Source organism: Piliocolobus tephrosceles, chromosome 8, assembly GCF_002776525.5.
Source record: "Piliocolobus tephrosceles isolate RC106 chromosome 8, ASM277652v3, whole genome shotgun sequence".
Taxonomy (NCBI): domain Eukaryota; kingdom Metazoa; phylum Chordata; class Mammalia; order Primates; family Cercopithecidae; genus Piliocolobus; species Piliocolobus tephrosceles.
The window spans coordinates 147,152,342-147,171,042 of NC_045441.1; the positions used below are offsets into that span (position 1 = coordinate 147,152,342).

At 46.5% G+C, this 18,701-nt stretch overlaps 1 protein-coding gene across 11 annotated transcripts in view; it reads left to right on the plus strand.

Moving 5' to 3' along the window:
* Nucleotides 1-14,241, plus strand: part of WDR60 (WD repeat domain 60) — a 131,343-nt gene extending 117,102 nt beyond the window's left edge. For all 11 annotated transcript variants that reach the window (XM_026451500.2, XM_026451498.1, XM_026451499.1 and 8 more), the window contains 2 exons: nt 9,988-10,211; nt 13,629-14,241. In XM_026451500.2, coding sequence (XP_026307285.1) covers nt 9,988-10,211; nt 13,629-13,827 — 423 coding nt within the window. In that variant the 3' untranslated portion in view covers nt 13,828-14,241. The remainder of the gene's footprint in view (nt 1-9,987; nt 10,212-13,628) is intronic.
* The last annotated feature ends 4,460 nt before the right edge of the window (nt 14,242-18,701 follow it).

Genomic DNA, 18,701 nt, shown 5'->3' on the forward strand with positions numbered 1-18,701 from the left:
CACCAAGTGCATGGAAACTCATGGTTTCTATCTGGAGAAAGTAAAAGTGAGGTGGACAACCAGTTTCTCTACTTTCTTGGGTGCCCTGTCCCTGCCTTGGCCTGTGGAGAGCATCCCGAGTGCCCAAAGGGAGAAATAGCCCTGAGGCCACCCAGAAACAAAGCTGGGAGGCGGGACTACTGTCCCCAGCCCTGGAAACTCTGCACCTCAGCCAAAGGAGGCACACAATCAGACTGGCCACTCACAATACCATGCTCCAGAAGGTTTGTTCCACAGGTCTTCTGAACACGAACCCTGACACTGTCAGGACAAACCATTTGAGGCCTCCCTCAATCACTAAATACAGCTAAGGTGAACCTCGTCTTAAGGTGACACCTATAGCTGAAAAGGAGGCAGCAACCTAGCAGTGAAGATTTGCTAAGTAAATATATTCAATAAAAACCAAAACAAGCTGGACAGAGAAAACTGGAATAAATAACTAATCCTGCAATGCAAAGGCACAGACATATACCCATAAGAAACAGCAGCAAACAGGGAACCATGATGTCCCCAAAAGGACAAAACAAAAATCCAGTGACTGACTTAATGAAGCAGTGATTTGTGAGCTCTCTAAGAATTCAGAAGAGCAATTTTAAGGAAACTCTGTGATCTCCAAGACAACACTGAAAAGCAAATCAGAAATTTGTCAGAGAAATTTAACAAAGAGATTGAAATAATTTAAAAATCAAACAAATCTTGGAACTGAGAAACATATTTGCTGAACTGAAGAAATACATTATAGGCTCTCAGCAGCAGAGTAGATTAAGTAGAGGAATGAATTGGTGAGCTCAAAGCAGGCTATTTGAAAATACACAATCAAGGCTAGGTGCGGTGACCCACGCCTGTAATCCCAGCATCTGGGAGGCTAAGGAGGATCTCTTGAGCCAGCCTGAGCAACATAGGGAGACCCTATCTCTATAAGAAAATGTAAAAATTTGCCAAGAATGGTGGCATGTGGAGGCAAATGGAGGCTGAGGCAGTAGGATCACTTGAGCCTGGAAGGCCAAGGCTGCGGTGAGCCCTGATTGTGCCATTGCCCTCCAGCCTGGGTAACAGAGCGAATGCTGTTTCTAAAAAGAAAAAAGAAAGGAAATATACAATCAGAGGAGAAAAAAAGAACAAAAAGGAATGAAGACTACCTACAAGACAGAGAAAATAATAACCACAAAAGACCAAATCTAAGAATTACTGGTATTCAATAGGGAGCTAGCAAGGGTTAGAAAATGTATTCCAAGAAATGATAACAAAAAACTTTCCAGAACTTCATAGGGAGGTCAATACCCAGGTATAGGAAGGTCAGTGAACATCAAACAGATTCAACCCAAATAAGATTACCACAAGGCATTTAATAATCAAAGGTCAAGGAGAAAGAGAAGATCCTAAAAGCAGTGAGAGATAAGAAGCAAATAACATACAAAGGAGTTCCGGTTCGTCTGGCAACAGACATCTCAGTGGAAACCGCACAGGCTGGGAGGGAGGAGAGTGACATTTTCAAAGTGCTAAATGAAAAACTCTGCCATCCAAGAATACTGTATCCAGCAAAACTGTCATTCAAATATGAGGGAGGGTTAAAGTCTTTCCCAGATACACAAAAGCTGAGAGAATTCACCATCCTCAGACCCATCTTGCAAGAAATGCTAAAGGGAGGCTGGGCGTGGTGACTCGTGCCTGTAATCACAGCACTTTGAAGGTCAAAGTGGGTGGATCACTTGAGGTCAGGAGTTCGAGAGCAGCCTGGCCAACTTGATGAAATATGTCTCTATTAAAAATACAAAAATTAGCCAGATGTGATGGCAGGCTCCTGTAATCCCAGCTACTCAGGAAGCTAAGGCAGGAGAATCGTTTGAACATGGGAGGCAGAGGTTGCAGTGAGCTGAGATTGTGCCACTGCACTCCAGTCTGGGTGATAAAGTGAAACTCTGTCTCAAAAAAAAAAACTAAAGGGAGTTTTTCAACCTGAAAGAAAAAAAAAAATACTAACATGTAAAAAAACAAACAAAAAGCTTATCAAGGTATAAAACCCCTTCATATAATTAATACATGGACAAACCCAGAATACTGTATTACTGTATTTGTACAATATGCTCATAACTCTAGTATGAAGCCCAAAAGACCTATTAAAAACAATAATAGCTATAGCAACTTCTTAAGATATAAATAATTTAAAAATATATAAATCGAGACAACTGAAAGTCAAAATGTGAGAAGGTTAAAGTGTAGAATTTTTTGTTTGGTGTTTCCTTTGTTTTTATTTCTTTATTTGTATTCTAAGATAAGTTGCTATCTCTTTAAAATAACTTGTTTTAGGGCTGGGTGCGCCGGCTTATGCCTATAATCCCAGCACTTTGGGAGACTGAGGTGGGAAGATTGCTTGAGTCTGGGAGTTTGAGACCAGCTTGGGCAACATAGTGAGACCTCATCTCTGCAAAAAAAAAAAAAAAAAAAAAAAACCAAACAAACAAACACACACAAAAAACAGTCAGCTGGGTATAGCGGTGCCCATGCCCACCCGTAGTCCCAGCTAGCTACTTGGGAGGCTGACAAGGGAGGGTTGATTGATTGAGCCTGAAAGGTCAAAGCTGCAGTGAGCTGTGATCTTGCCACTGCACTTCAGTCTAGGTCACAGAATGAGATCCCGTCTCAATAATTAAGTAAATAAGCACAATACAAAAACCTGTAATAGCTTCATTCAAAACAAAAAGCAACAAATTAGAACATACTAGCAGAAAGAAGGAAGACAGGCAGAATGGAACAAAGGAAGAGAGGAGTCTTAAGCAGAAATCAAGCAACAAAATGGCAGTAGAATGTTCTCACTTAGCCATGATATCACTGAATGTAAATGGTCTCAATTCTCCAATTAAAAGGCATAGAATGGCTGAATGGATAAAGAAACAAGACCCAACTATATGCTGCCTTCAAGAAACTCACTTCACCTATAAAGACACACTCACACTAAAAGTGAAAGGGTGGAAAAAGATATTCCATACAACTAGAAACTGAAGAAGAGCAAGAGTGGCTATGCTCATATCAAATAAATTGGACTACGCATCAAAGACTGTAAAAAGTGACAAAGAGGGGTCTATATATAATGATAATGGGTCGGTTTACTATATAATGATATAGGGGTCAATTCAGCAAGAGGATATAACAGTTACAAGTATCTATGTACCCAACACCAGAGCTCCCAAATATAGAAAGCAAAGATTAATAGATCTAAAACAGAAATAGACTGTAATGCAATAATAGTAGGGTGCTTCAGCACCCCACTCTCAGTAATGGACAGATTACCCAGACAGAAAATCAGCAAAGAAACATCAGAGTTAAACTACACACGAGACTAGTGGTCCCCAACCTTTTTGGCACCAGGGACTGGTTTTTGTGGAAGACAGTTTTTCCCTGAACCAGGGGTTTGGGGGATGGTTTCAGGATGAAACTGTTCCACCTCAGATCATCAGGCATTAGATTCTCATAAGGAGACTGCAGCCTAGATCCCTCACAGACACAGTTCACAATAGGATGCATGCTCCTGTGAGAATCCAGTGCTGCCGCCGATCTGACAGGAGGTGGAGCTCAGATGGTAGTGCTCACTCGCCTGCTCCTCACCTCTTGCTGTGCGACTTGGTTCGTAACACGCCGTGGTCTGGTACTGGTCCATGGCCCGGAGGTTGGGGACCCCTGCACTAGACTAAATAGGCCTAACATTTACAGAATATTCCTCTGAACTGCTGCAGAATGCACATTGTTTACACTAGCACATGAGACATCATCCAGAATACCCCATATCTTAGGCCCCAAATAAGTCCATACAAATTCAGAAGAATAGAGATCATATTGAGTATCTTTTATGATTACTATGGAGTAAAACTAGAGCTCAATAACAGGAGGAACCTTGGAAAATACACAAACACATGGAAATTAAACATCTTCCTGAATGTCCAGTGAGTCGATTAAGAAATTAAGAAGGAAATTTAAAAATTTATTGAAAGAAATGAAAATGGGAATGCAACATATCAAAATCTATGGGATATGGCAAAAGCAGTACTAAGAGAGAAGTTTATAGTAATAAATGCCTACATCCAAAAAAGTAGAAAGACTTCAAATAAGCAGTATAACAATGCATCTCAAGGAAGGAGAAGAGCAAGAACAAACCAAACTCAAAATTAGTGGAAGGAAAGAAATAGTAAAGTTCAGAGCAGAAATAAATTGAGACAAAGAAATTACAGAAGATCAATGAAATGAAAAGTTGGGTTTTGAAAGATAAGCAAAATTGACAAATTTTTAGCTAGAATAACTAAGAAAAAAGAGGGAAGACCCAAATAAAATCAGAAACCGAAAAGGAGATACAACAACTGAACCCTCAGAAATACAAATAATCATTAGAGACTATTATGAACAGCTGTAAGCCAACAAATTGGAAAACCTAGAAGAAATGGATAAATTATTGGACACATGCAACCTACCAACATTGAACCATGAAGAAATAGAAAACTTCGGTAAATCAATAATGATTAATTAGATTGAAGCTGTAATAAAAAGTCTTCCATCAAGAAAAGCCCAGGACCTGATGGCCTCATTACTGAATCCTACCAAACAATTAAAGAACTAATACTGATGCTTCTCAAACTATCAAAAAAAATTGGAAACGTTCTATAAGGCCAGCATTACCCTGATGCCAAAACCAGACAAGGACACAACAGAAAATGAAAACTACAGGCCAATACCCCTGATGAGCATAGATGCAAAAATCCTCAACAAAATACTAGCAAACCAAATGCCACAAGACATTAAAAAGATCCATTCACCATGATCAAATGGGATTCATCCCAGGGATGCAAAGATGATTCCAAATATGCAAATGAATAAATATGAGACATCACATTAACAAAATCAAAACCAAAAAGGATATCATTTCAGTAGATGCTGAAAAAGCATTTGATAACAGTCAGCATCCCTTTATGATAAAAGCCCTCATCAAAATGGACATAGAAGGAACATACCACAAAATATTAATAATAAAGGCTGTTTAAGACAAACCTATGGCTAACATCATACTGAGTGGAAAAGAATTGTAAGCCTTTCCTCTAAAGGCTGGAACAAGACAACGGTGCCCACTTTTACCACTCCCATTCAATAAAGTACTGGAAGTCCTGGCCAGGGCAGTTAGGCAAGAGAAGGAAATAAAAAGCATCCGAACTGGAAGAAGTCAGATTAGCCTTATTTGCAGACAGCGTGACCTTTTCCTAGGAAAACCTACACTCCACCAAAAAAAAAAAACTGTTAGAACTGATACATGAATTCAGTAAAGTAGCAGGATACAAAGTTGATATACAAAGATAAGTAGCATGTATGTATGCCAACAGCAAACAATCTGAAAAAGAAATCAAGAAAGCAGTCTCCTTTACAGTAGCCACAAAACTGTAAAATACCTAGGAATCAATCTAACCAAAGATGTGAAAGATCTATACAAGGAAAACTAGAACTCTGATGAAAGAAATAGAAGAGGACACAAAAAATGGGAAGACATTGCATGCTCATGGATTGGAAGAATTCATATTATTAAAGTGACAGTGCTGCCCAAAGCAATTTACAGAGTCAATGCAATCCTTATCAAAATACCAATGAAATTCTTCACAAAAATAGAAAAAAAAGCCCTAATATGTATATGGAATCAATAAAGATCCTGAATAGCCAAAGCATTCCTCAGCAAAAAGAACAAGGCTGGAGGCCAAAGTAGACAGTTGAGATTACATCTTGCTAAAAGGCTTCTGAAGAGCGAAGGAAACAAAAATATCTGCAAATTATTTATCTGACATGGGATTCATAACCAGTATATATAAGGAGCTCAAATAACTCAATAGCAAAAAATAATCCGATTTTAAAATGAGCAAAAGATCTGAACAAACATTTCTCAAAAGAAGACATACACATGGTCAACAGGAATATGAATAAATGCTCCACATCACTAATCACAGGAATGCAAGTCAAAACCACAACATGACATCACCTCACCACAGTTAAACTGGCTCATATCAAAAAGACAGCCCTCATACACTGCTGCTGGGAACGTAAATTAGTACAGCCATTATGAAAACAGTATGGAGGTTCCTCAAAAAACTAAAAATAGAACCACCGTATTATCCAGGAATTCCACTACTGCGTATATCCACAAGAATGAAAATAAATGCATCAAAGAGATATTTGCACTCTTACATTTAGTGTGGCACTATTCACAATAGCCAAGATATGGATCAACCTAAGTGCCCATCAGTGGATGAATGGATAAGGAAAACGTGGTATATACACAATGGGATATTACTCAGGTGTAAAAAAGAATGAAGCCCTGTCATTTGCGGCAGTGCGGATGGAGCTAGAGGCCATAATGTGAAATTAAATAAGACACAAAGACAAATACCACATGTTCTCACTCACATACAGCAGCTGAAACAGTGAATCTCATGAAGACAGAGTGTGGCATGGTGGCTACCAGAAGTCAGGAAAGCGGGGAGCTAGTATGGATGAAAAGAAAACTAAGTATATAAATGTATTTATTACCCCTGAACTGTGCACTTAAAATTATAAAGATGGTAAATTACTGATGTATATTTTTATCTCAATAAAAAACAGAATAATTTTGTTGTTGATTGCATTTTGAAGTAACATTTTACCTTTTTCGTTTTTTAAATTTTTAGAGACAGGGTCTTGCTCTGTTGCCCAGGTTAGAAGTGCAGTGACGTGATCATAGCTCACTACAGCCTCAATCTCCCAGGCTTAAGCAATCCTTCCGCCCTCCCGCCTTAGCCTTCTGAGTAGCTGGGACTGCAGGTGCACCCCACCACACCTGGCTAATGAGAATTTTAAATTACATATGTGGTTCCTATTTGTGGTTCCCATTATATTTCTATTGGATAGTAATCTATGTGGTCCAGACCCTGCCTCTGTGACTAAAGCATACACATTATCAGTAAATGTTATGTTTTGTGAAGATGCATGAAAGAACGATGTTTCCAAAGGACTCATGTATCCTGGTGTTCCTGAGTCCGGAGGCGTAGGAGGCCTCCAGAGGTGTCTGGGCCGGCCTCTGGAAGGTTCTGCCCTAGCCTGTTTCTACACCCTCCCAAGAGGACCTCCACCCACACACCGGAGGCACTGGGTCGCCTGCATGCAGCTCAGCTTTCTGAAAAAAACAGAACCTCTGCTTTCTGAAAGTCTTATCTGCCCATGTGGAACAGATCATTTCATGTGGTTATTGGATAGATTTTTTTTTTTTGAGATGGAGTCGCTCTGTCGCCCAGGCTGGAGTGCAGTGGTGTGATCTTGGCTCACTGCAACCTCTGACTCCCTGGTTCAAGCGATTCTCCTGTCTCAGCCTCCCAAGTAGCTGGGATTACAGGTGTGAGCCACCATGCCTAGCTAATTTTTGTATTTTCAGTAGAGATGGAGTTTCACCACTTGGGTCAGGCTGATCTTGAACTCCTGACATTGTGGTCCAGCCCCCTCGGCCTCCCAAAGTGCTGGAATTACAGGCGTGAGCCACTGCACCCAGCCTGAATGGACTTTTTTTTTAAAAAAACTTTTATTCTGACACAGTTTCAGGCTTACAGAGAAGTTACACAAGCAGTTCAAAGGCTTCCTGCACACCCTGTGCAGTACCACGTGGGCTTCCTTCTCTCTGGGTGTTCGTGTATTTTCACTGTCTGAGGGGAAGTTGCAGACATGGTACTCCATCCCTAAACAGTTCAGCGTGCGTTTCCTAAAAGCAAGAACATCCCCACATAGCTGTTGTGGTCACAGTCACCAGGGAGTTCACACTGGTACAAAGCTGCTATCGAATCTGTAGATGGAGGGAGATGGCATGCATTGTCTGATAATGTCCTTTGTAAGAAAAACCGTGTCCCAGGTCGTGTGTCTCATTCAGTGGTTTGTCTCTTTAAACTCCCGTGATCTGGATGTCAAAGACTGAATGCCTCCGTCATGTTTTCATGACCTTGACATGTTTGAAGGGCACAGGCCAGTTACTTTGTAGAATGTTCTTGAGCCTGAGCTTGTCTGAGGTTTTGGTCAGTCACAGTCAGACGCAGCTTTTTCGTGCTTGGCTGGAGGAGCTTAGGGTGATGTGCGTCCTCGGGACACCCATGACGTCAGTTTGTACCATCCCACATAACACTAATTCTGACCGCGTGGAACTACCGTGGTCCCACTGATGAAGTGTCTCATGGGCAGATACCCTGGCACTTTGTACACGTCTCAAAACTCCTTAGATTTTCACCACCAGTTTCGGCATCCATGGATGAATCTCACCTGAATTGATTATTAGGATGATTGGCAAGTAGTGATTTTCCAGCCCACCGTTAATTTTACATGTACTAGTTGGCTTTCTACTGTTGGGGAAGACTTTTCCTTTCTCTGTATATGGATGGATGTGTTTATTACGTGTTGTGGACGCGTTGCTTTTTACTTTATTCAGTAGGTCATAATCATTTACTACCAGTATTTATTTCGCTGCTCAAATTTTCTGGGTTAGGTCGGTGGCTGTCCTTCGAGCTACCTCTTTATCCTTTTGGTGTCATCCTGTGAGCCCTGAACCAGCCACTTCTTCCCAGAGTTCTGGCTCTTATGAGTGGAGGAAAGTATCTAGAAACCAAGACCCGGGCAGTAAGAAGTGTCTGACACACTTGTGGGCCTGCTCAGAGACACAGCACACGGAATACCTGCTTTTATCTGTAAAGCACATAGGCAGGCATCACACACTGTGAGTCTGCACCCTTGTCTCCAACACCAGGTTAACAAACGGTCCCCCCAGCCTCCCTCCTCCACGGCAGTGCCTGCCTCTCAGACTGTGTGTTATCAGGACGATTGATCTGGTGGATGCTTCCTGCACTTTATCCGTTCACGTGCTCACTCTCGGAATAGACAGAGCTCTTCGTGCCTGGGGAGATGAAGGGCACTGAGGAGCCGGTGTTCCGGGCTCTGCTTGGGCTTCAGGTATAAAGTGCACCATTTCCTGGGATGTTCAGAAATTGTGTGGTCTGGTTCCTGCCCCTCCTTTCTGTGTGGTTATGTTACTTATTTGGAATGTAGGTTTTTAAATTTGTTTGTTTATATTTCATTTTAGAATTTTACACCCATTCTTGATTTTTTCTTTTTTTTTGAATATGGGAAAGATAAAATATATTTAGTAAAAAGGAATTAATCTTCTCTTTAAAAGCTAAAAATTTGGTCTTTTATTAAACCAGTTAATTTTATGAAAACTTCAAGGGAAGTATATAACCATATTATTGACACAAATGTATGTAGTTTTGTAAAAGGTGCCATATTTTCATGGAGCCAATCTTAATGGCCCATGCTTGAATCACTGATACTCAACTTTGTTAAAAATAAATACATGTTTATATATTCACTGAGTCTGTTGATTATTGGCCATTTTGGAAGAGAAACACAAAGCGTGTCAGAGTCAGGTGAGTGCTCACCTTTGTAATTTGTAAGGAGAGATTCAATATTATGATTTTATGTTTGGAAAACAACAAATTAATATTTTTGCGGTATAAACTAAAGAAAACCAATCCTCTGAAAAATTTCTCTGGCTGCTGAGATCAAGTTAAGAAAAAAGCAAAAAAGAGGCTTGGCATGATGGCTCACACCTGTACTCCCAGCACTTTGGGAGGCCAATGTCGGAGGATCACTTGAGGCCAGGAGTTCGAGACCAACTTGGGCAACATAGTGAAACCTCATCTCTACGAACGATATAGAAGCCAGGTGTAGCAGTGCATGCATGTAGTCTCAGCTACTCAGGAGGCCGAGGCAGGGGGATTGATTGAGCCCAGGAGGTCGAGGCTGCCGTGAGCTGTGATTGTGCCACTGCACTTCAGGCTGGGTGACAGAGCGAGACCCTGTGTCAAAAAAAGAAAGGAAAAGACCATGCTCAGCAGTGTTCATCCTTCCTGGTCACAGGCTGGCTGTTCGGACGGAAGCATCAGGCTGCACCAGCTGAGCTCCGCGTTTCCGCTCCTGCAGTGGGACAGCAGCACAGACAGCCATGCAGTCACCGGCCTGCAGTGGTCCCCGACCAGGCCTGCCGTGTTCCTGGTGCAGGACGACGCATCCAACGTCTACCTCTGGGACCTCCTCCAGAGCGATCTGGGTCCTGTTGCCAAACAGCAGCTCTCCCCCAACAGGCAAGTGGGGAAGTTCTGGACCAGCTGTTGGTTGCAGGGGGTGCTTTGGCCACAGGTGCCACTTGTGGTCTTTCTTCTTTGATTTTTGCATGAGGCTGCTACATTTTAAGATGTGGCCATACGTAAATTTAAATAATATGTTTAGTTAAAAAATTCTGCTTTTGAGAGCGGTGTTGGGTTCACAGAAAGTTGAGTGGAAGGCAGAGATTTCTAGCCCCTGTCCCACATCCCGGCCGGAGGTGCGTGAGGTGGAACCATGGACCTGCCTCCACACCGCCACCACTGAGCCCACAGTTTACCTGAGGGTTCACTCTTGGATTGTGCATTTAAATAATATTTTTAAAACCACTTTAAAGTGTGATTATTTTATATTTAGCACAAGGTAGTCTATTGGATTAACAGATTAATCGTGCAGTATTTCCCCATCATTGGTATTCTGTGAGTAAGAAATGATAGTTTGTGAGAGCTTCTTAGTTATGTTCCTTTGCCAGTCTTACGAACTATAAGTTCGTAATGTCTGAACGACGTACTAGGTGTTCCCCTAGTGTCTAAAGGGGGAAAGGGGGATAGTGCGTGGAATTAATGGTCCACGTGACGCCACACTAAAGCCATTCCGGCCCAGGCCCCTCAAGGGGCTCCCAGCTCACAGCCAGACCAGCGCAGCCGGGGCGTGCACATCAGTTCACGTGATGTCACTGATGGAATTAAGACAGATGCACTCCCGTCGACACCACTGTTAGGTAGTTCTTTGTTGCTTTGTTTCACAGCAGAAGTGTTCACGAAAACTTTCGTCATGAGGCGCTCTCCCTGCGCCCTGCTTGTCTGCTCACCTGTGTTTTTTTCTTGAGATTCTACATTTCTTTTTAATAAATCCTCCTACTGTGAGGGTTCATGTTGACCTGGGGAGAGAAATCCCACAGCCCTTTTGTAAAGGAAAGATAAGAGTTTAATCGAATGTTGGGGTGAGATCTGAATGAAATTAAGAATTGCATTTATTTAGTTTGATTCCTAGGTTTACTTACATTATTCTGATTATTAAAAAATTACACTAAAATCCAGACTGTAACTTGCAGATAACCGCACAACACACCTGCAGTTTATTATTCCAGAAAGTGTGTTTGTGCCTGCATTACAGGATAAACACATTTACCCAGCACCGACTTGCCTGGTGCCCGCACCCTGAGATCTCTCACTACCTGGTGGGCAAGACAGACAATGAGCAGGTTAACGAGGGGCTCCCGAAACGTGCTGGGGAATGTGCTGTGGAGGCGGATGATGAGGAAGAGGTCACGAGCGAGGGTCAGGGCTGAGGGGGGCAGGCAGAGACCTAGGAGATGGGATCTGGGTGGGGGCGGCAGGGCCTGGGCAGGGGCGGGTGACACACCCCGAGGTGGGCCGTGCTGCCGTGGCGGGGACTGGAGGGTCTGGGCACAGGAGCCCCAGCTCTGTGTGTGACGGGCTCCAAGCCTGGCTCCCAGCAGAGAGCATGTTTGCCGTCATTAGCAGGTTAGGGACCTTCCGTTCTGGAGCCTCATCTTAAGGGCATCATGGCTTTCCATGAAGGAGAACATGCTAGGGACCCTGGCTTCAGTCTCCAGCTGAGACCCCAGTGACTGGCTGCCCTGGGGAGCTCCCCTAAGCCCTCAGCAGTGCCGGATGCCTGGGCCAACCCTATCCATCTCTCAGGAAGGAGGTGGCAGCCGGGCGCACGTTCCTCCACTTCCCACACTGGAAAAGGCTCTGGAGGGAGGTGGCGCTCTCGCCTCCTGTTGGGCAGCCAGAGGCACCTGACACAGAAGGTGTCCAGTTACTTTTCTCTGGTTAGACAGAGAAGCAGAACAAGAAGAAACGGATAGTTTGAAAGGAAGGAGTCTCGATACAAGCAATGATTTAACACTTTTAGAGTTACGTTACAATCTCTGACAAGGACTCACTGTTGCGTGTGGTTGAGAAGCAGGTTGGCCGTGGGGAACAGGCAGGGGCCCTCGGGGCCAGCACAGGAGGTGGCAGGAGCCTGGTGATGGCTCAGCGTTGGGCCGAACTTTCGCTTTTGTCCTCTGTCCTCTTTGCTTGGATTCTGTCTGCCTTAACAAATCTGAAGGGCGTTTAGAAGAACTGACGGGTGCTCGTACTGTGTTCACACGTCTGTCACAGCTGGGGTTTAAAGCATCTCAACATAGTTCACCCAGGGACTGTTTTATTTGCCCAATGTCAGGGAAGCCTTTGGTGTCCACCGTCCATTACTAATGTTTTCAGGTTTGCAGCTAAACATCACCCTGCTTCACACACGCAACTGAACAGCAGTATTCAGGTATCCGCTGGGGAAAATCTTGAGTGGCTTGTAGTTCCTCATGGTCTGCCCCTTTTGGGGTGTCACGAGGCTTCATTCCCACACTCTGCTGCCCCACGTCCTGGGGAGTGAGCGGGGGGTGGGGTGCACTCAGGTAGCTGTCAGATTGGATGTGGTTTTCCCCCTGTAGTGACAAGGGCAGGGACCCCACCCCCATCATCATCAGGCACAGCCGGAATCCTGGCAGGTCCCTGGGCGATGGCATCAAGCTGGATCTCAAAGGACAAGTGGGAATGAAGCAAAGATAGGCAGGGAGTCTGCCAGAGGCACGGGGAGACGGGTTTCCCCAGCGAGGCCTGGAGCTGCAGGTGCCGGGAGCATGAGCGGGAGGCCCAGGGCCACAAGGAGAGACTGGGCGTGTTCCTACCAGCCACAGGAGGGGATTTGAGTGGGGGCCAGGTGGACAGCGGAGGTGTGACTGAGTCTCTGTCAGCCTCGGGAGGGGATTAGAGCTGGGGCCTGGTCAGGGAGCTTGTGGTCATCAGAGTGAGATGAGGACGGCCTCACTGTGGGGAAGGGGCCCCTGGGAGTGAGACTGGGGAGGCAGGGTGGCCCCAGGTCTCATGCTCAGGCACCGGGTGGATGATGGAGGTGCTGGTCCCGTGGAGGCCAGGAGTGGAAGGGTCCGGGGCTCCAGGGTGAGTCTGGGCTGGAGACGCAGACTTGTGAGCCCTGACACTCAGCTGTGGGTGAGATCCGGGGAGGCCAGAGACTGAGGATGAGGCTCTGATGGGTGGGCCTGCCTGGGCTGCTGACGCCCCCACCTTCTCCAGGGACCTGCCTGGGGGCTGCTGACTCCTGGCCTGAGGAGAGAGCAGGCACCCTGAGAGAGTGCAGCACGTCCTCATCACTTAGCTCTGCGAAGGTCCATCCGGCAGGCCTCTGACATGCAGAAATGCGTTTTTACACGTTTATTTCTGGTCTAGCTTTCATTTTGGCTATTGGTATTTTTAGAATTTCTTATCCGTTTCACTCTTCCCATGGAAGGCAGGTATTTTGAAGACTCAGACATAACCGAATGTCCCTTTGTATGCACTGACCCTCTGCCTCTGTGCCCCTCCCTGTAGGCTGGTGGCCATGGCTGCGGTGGGTGAGCCCAAGAAGGCTGGTGGCAGCTTCCTGGCCCTGGTGCTGGCCAGGGCCTCCGGCTCCATCGACATCCAGCACCTGAAGAGGCAGTGGGCGGCCCCGGCGGGGGATGAGTGCAACAGGCTGCGTCTGCTTTTGCAGGAGGCCCTGTGGCGAGAGGGAAAACCACACAAGTAGCGGGTGTTGCTGAGAGGACGGCGTTTCGGTAATGACCCAAATTTAAAAGACGTAAAATGGATAATTTTACATTTCTGTGCAAGTATATTTATGTATATAGACTATGTATATTCTGTATATAATTTATTTTACAAGAATATTTCTTTGGTATTCCAAGGAAATAAATGACTACTTTTGAATGGAAACAAAGAAAATTCTAGCATTTACGAAACTTCCAGGGGAGCATAGAGCCACATCCAGGGTCCTCTTTTCCGAGAGTATTTTGAGTTATTTTTACAACAGTTTAAAATATTGTCACATTACTACTAGATTTCAAACAGTCTACCATGAAAATGTATCTTAATGAACTATTTTCTTATGCATAAAATATATGTACACATGTCTAAATTAAAAGGAATTGCTCCACTGAAATGACCTCTGCCAACAGTGTTTTCTTAAAATTCTTGAGCACCTTCTTTTGGGATTATTGGAATGTCATATTTGCAGAGCAAGTCAGACACGTTTTCCATTCGCACTAAAAGTTGTCCTTGTGTGGAAATCATACAAGTAAATGAACTCCCTTGAATTTTGTAGCTCAGGTAGACCAGGAGTCATGCTGCTGTAACAAAACGCCCTAGGCTGGGCGATTTACCAGCAACAGAAATCTGCACCTGCTGTTTGCTGCAGGTGGAATTCAGCATCAAGGCACCCGGGTTTCGTGTCTGGTCAGCTGCCCTCGGCTTCCCACAGCACCTCGTGGCTGTGCCCTCGCATGGCAGCGGAGGGCAGAAAGGCTCCGGGGCCTTCAGCCTCTCTGGCAACAGCACCGATCCATTCACCAGGGCTCTGCCTCTCAAAGGGCCCCACCCCTTAACATGATCACCCTTGTGCTTAAGTGCCAGGCTTTGAATGTTGGCGGGACACACACATCCAAACCACAGCACAGAGACAGGAGAGTTCTGGGGTGAGGACAGAAAAATCCCAGAATGTGTCACAAACACCCCTCCCTTTGCCCTATCACCCTCCTGAAATGTTCCCAGCACCGTTGGCCGTCAATGGGTCTGTGAGGCGAACGGATGGGCACAGTTGGGTCTTCTTACTGGGTCACAAGATCCCCTCCCCTCACCTGGCCAGAACTGGAGCGTCTTAGACCTGGAAGGTGTCTGGGAGGGACCCACCAGGCCGGCCGTGACACCCAGACACAGCCCCCCTTCCCCAGCAGCAGGGCTGCACATCTCACATGGGCCTCTCTCCAGCCACCCGAGCGAGCAACCGCCAGCCTTTCTTGCTTTTTCATTGTTGATTTGAAATTGTTGACCGGGCGTGGTGGCTCACACCTGTAATCCCAGCACTTCAGGAGGCCTGACAGGTGGATCACGAGCTCAGGAGTTCGAGACCAGCCTGGCCAACATGGTGAAATCCCTTCTCTACTAAAAATACAAAAATGAGGTGGGCGAGGTGGCGGGTACCTGTAATCCCAGCTACTCAGGAGGCTGAGGCAAGAGAATTGCTTGAATCTGGGAGGTGGAGGTTGTGGTGAGCCGAGCTCATGGCCCTGCACTCCAGCCTGGGCAACAGAGCGAGACTCCATCACAAAAGCAAAACAAAACCCATCAGAACCCTACACGCTTGTTAAGAAGACAGCTGAGACAGAGTAACATAGACAGTGACCGTCCCTCCCTGTCCAGTCCCATCCCAGGAAGGCTCCGTTGTGTGCTGGAATGCACACATGTAAGCACACCCATCCTGGGTTCCTAGGGTCCCCGTGGATGGATGGCAGTGAGATGCTGCCAGGGTTGGTCTGCCGTCCCTGCTGGCCCACACATACCCCCTCTCTGTCCCATGGGCACAAGGACTTTGTCTCGTTGGCCGCTGAGTCCCAGGTGCCTGCTACAGCACCCGCTGTGTCAGTCGAGGCTTAGCCAATTCTTGTTAAACAAATGGCTGGAATTTGTTCACCTTCTGTCTGCATCTTCATGGAACTCAGGGTCACAGTCACCTGGGGAAGGAAGTGGGCTGGGCACATGGCCTCTCGAGTCCACACCCATTCACCATCCTTGCTGCTGTTTTGCAATCCGCTTAATAAATGGTCTAGAAGTTTTGAGAGTGAGGTAAGTTCTTAGCCTCAGATTCTATCTTATTTAAAGTTAGAATGAATATTTGTCCCTCCTTTTCTTTGGGCCTCTTCTGGGTTTTGGTGTCCGCGAATTCTCGGATATGGTCTGCAGTTCACAGTTCATACTCTGTCCTGACTCCTTTGTAACCTGGGAGGCAGTCTGCTTGGACCCACGTCTCTGAAACTGCTCATTAAATCAGCTCAATGGAATCCAGGGAGCTCTGTTCGGTTCCTGAGTTATGTGCCCAGTCACAGTGCTGCGGCTTTAGGAGGAGCTCCTAAGAGAGGACCGTCTGTGGCTCAGTTACACCCTCCTGACGTGAGCCCCCTCCCTGCTGGGGGCTCACTCCGTCCACTAAAGCCCTTGTTCGTCCTCTGCCAGGGCCCAGGAGGTGCAGCTTCACGGAGGCCAGGGGCGAGAGGAGGCCCAGCTCTCCCCGGCTGCCCACGTCTGACGTGCTGCCTCAGATGTGCCTATGGCCACTGGGCGGCTCTGCCCTGCGGCTGGTTGACCTGTGCAGCTTCCGCCCCACAATGCCCTTGAATGAGCCCTTCCCAGGGTCCTAACCATTGGGTGTTTTCTGAGCCATATAGAAATGTGAAGTTCATGAAGAAAGAAAAATGCAAAAAGGCCAGTGATCTGCCCTCAGCCTCATCCCCAGGGAGGAGCCGGCCCCGTGTTTTATCCCTCCCGGTGCAGCCTGCCCTGGCGCTGGTGATGCCTCCAGGATCTTCCAGAGGAAGGTGAGACAGGCGACAGGATAGAGTAATCGCAGCCTCTAAAAACACGTTTCACAGCAGATTAGGAAAACGTGGCAGGAGGAGGGTCAACAGTGCAGGAAGCGATTCCTTCCCACTGTGCACTTCCCGCCTGAGTTTACAGCAAGGCCCCTTGTGCACGGGGGTCTCCAAGCCCACCCTGGTGCCTGACTGCACGTAGGCTTAGCGCTTCCTTCCAAGGCAGACAGCAGTAATTTAATTTTCTCTTTTTCAGTCATGTTTTTGTTATTTAGAAAACATTTTTCTTTCAACATTTGCCACATCAGTAGAAGTAAAATAAAACGTTCCTTTTCTCATGTGTGGTTATTTGTGTAATGACGATGCCCCGCTTGCTGCGCTGGACTGAGCTCTCGAGGACGGAGGCACTTCTGTTTTCTCACGGTCGTCGCCCCTGGGGGCCTCGGACACAGAAGGTGCTCAGTGAACGGTGGCGTGGGGGACGGCTGAGTGGCAGTTGTGTCTGCAGGGCAGAGTCATATCGGAATGTACAAGCATGACTGGATATGCAGACTTTTATTCCTGGAAGCTGCAGTCTGGTCCCTCAATGACCCCATGCCCTCCACAATTATTTGCAAAATTCCATTTGATGTAAACTAGAGTCAAGAGGGGGTCCGGTCGCAGCTGTGGTTTACCCAGTGACATTCCCATTCCCAAGTATGGTAAAAGCCCAACTAGGAAATTTAAGTTTTGGGGCCTCACAATAAAATGGCAGATGGTTAACAGCACCAGCTCTTCCAAATCTCACTAAAACCCTCAGGAAGACACAAAGAGGAGACACGGCCTCCTACTGAAGGTGGTTCCACTCATCTCGGAGTGACTCCGAAGGAACAGATGGCTGGTCCTGGACCAGAGAACAAGGCACAGAACCGGGCAGCCTCTGCGCCGAGGTCCGCGTCTGCCCCCGAGAGAGCAGCCCCTCCAGGCAGTGGGTGCTGCCTTGGGCGACAGCACCGCCGTCCATCAGCACCTCTGGCCTCCCATCCTCTTGGCGACCCAACACCAGGAACACCACGCAGGAGGTGAAACTCTAAAACGTGACTTCGCCAGAAATCATCTCTGAAGATACAGAGATGAGCTTAGTCACACACAGTGCTGACTGGAGAAGTAGCCTTTTTAAAATAGTTTATTTAGAATATCTGAGAGAGTGTGAAGCCCAGTAGAGAAGATGTTTTAGCTGAGCTGATCTGTCCTGGAAAAGCATCTGCCTGTGCAGGACTGTAGACAGTCCCCACTCGCTCCAGGGTGTGGACGAGAGGAAGGGTGCACCTGGCCCTGTCCCCACTCCAGGGTGTAGACGAGAGTGAGGGTCCACCCGGCCCTGCTTGTTGGCAACTAGTCTGGAGATGACCTCATGACGGCAGAGTCGGTGCTGCAGAACGAATCAAATCGGTGCACAGTAAGCAAAGGCAGGAGGGGCTTGGCCAGAGCCACACAGACGGCGCAGTTCAGCAGAGCAGGGGGCACAGGGGGCACAGGTGGCGCGGCTTCTGGGAAACGAGCCGAAAGCTAGAGGAGAGCACGGGAGCAGCATCAAAGGCCGGGAGAACGGGACAAAGCACAGAAGCAAGGACGCTTAAGAACCAAGGAAATGCCTTTCATTTTTCCTTTTTTTTTTTCTTTTGCCTTTTGTGTAAGTTGAGCGTTTTTAAAAATTTATTTATTTTTGAGACAGAGTCTCACTCTGGTGTGATCTTGGCTCACTGCAGCCTCTGCCTCCTGGCTTCAAGTGATTCTCATGCTCCAGCCTCCCAAGAAGCTGGGATGACAGCTGTGCACCACCACACTCGGCTGATTTTTGTATTTTTAATGGAGATGGGGTTTTGCCGTGTTGGCCAGGCTGGTTCTTGAACTCCTGACCTCAAGTGATCTGCCCACCTTGGCCTCCCAAAGTGCTGGGATTCCAGGTATGAGCCACTGTGCCCGCCTCTCTATGATTCCAAGTGTGATACACTGCACCTGGCCCAGCCTCTATATGATTCCAGGTGTGAGCCACCATGCC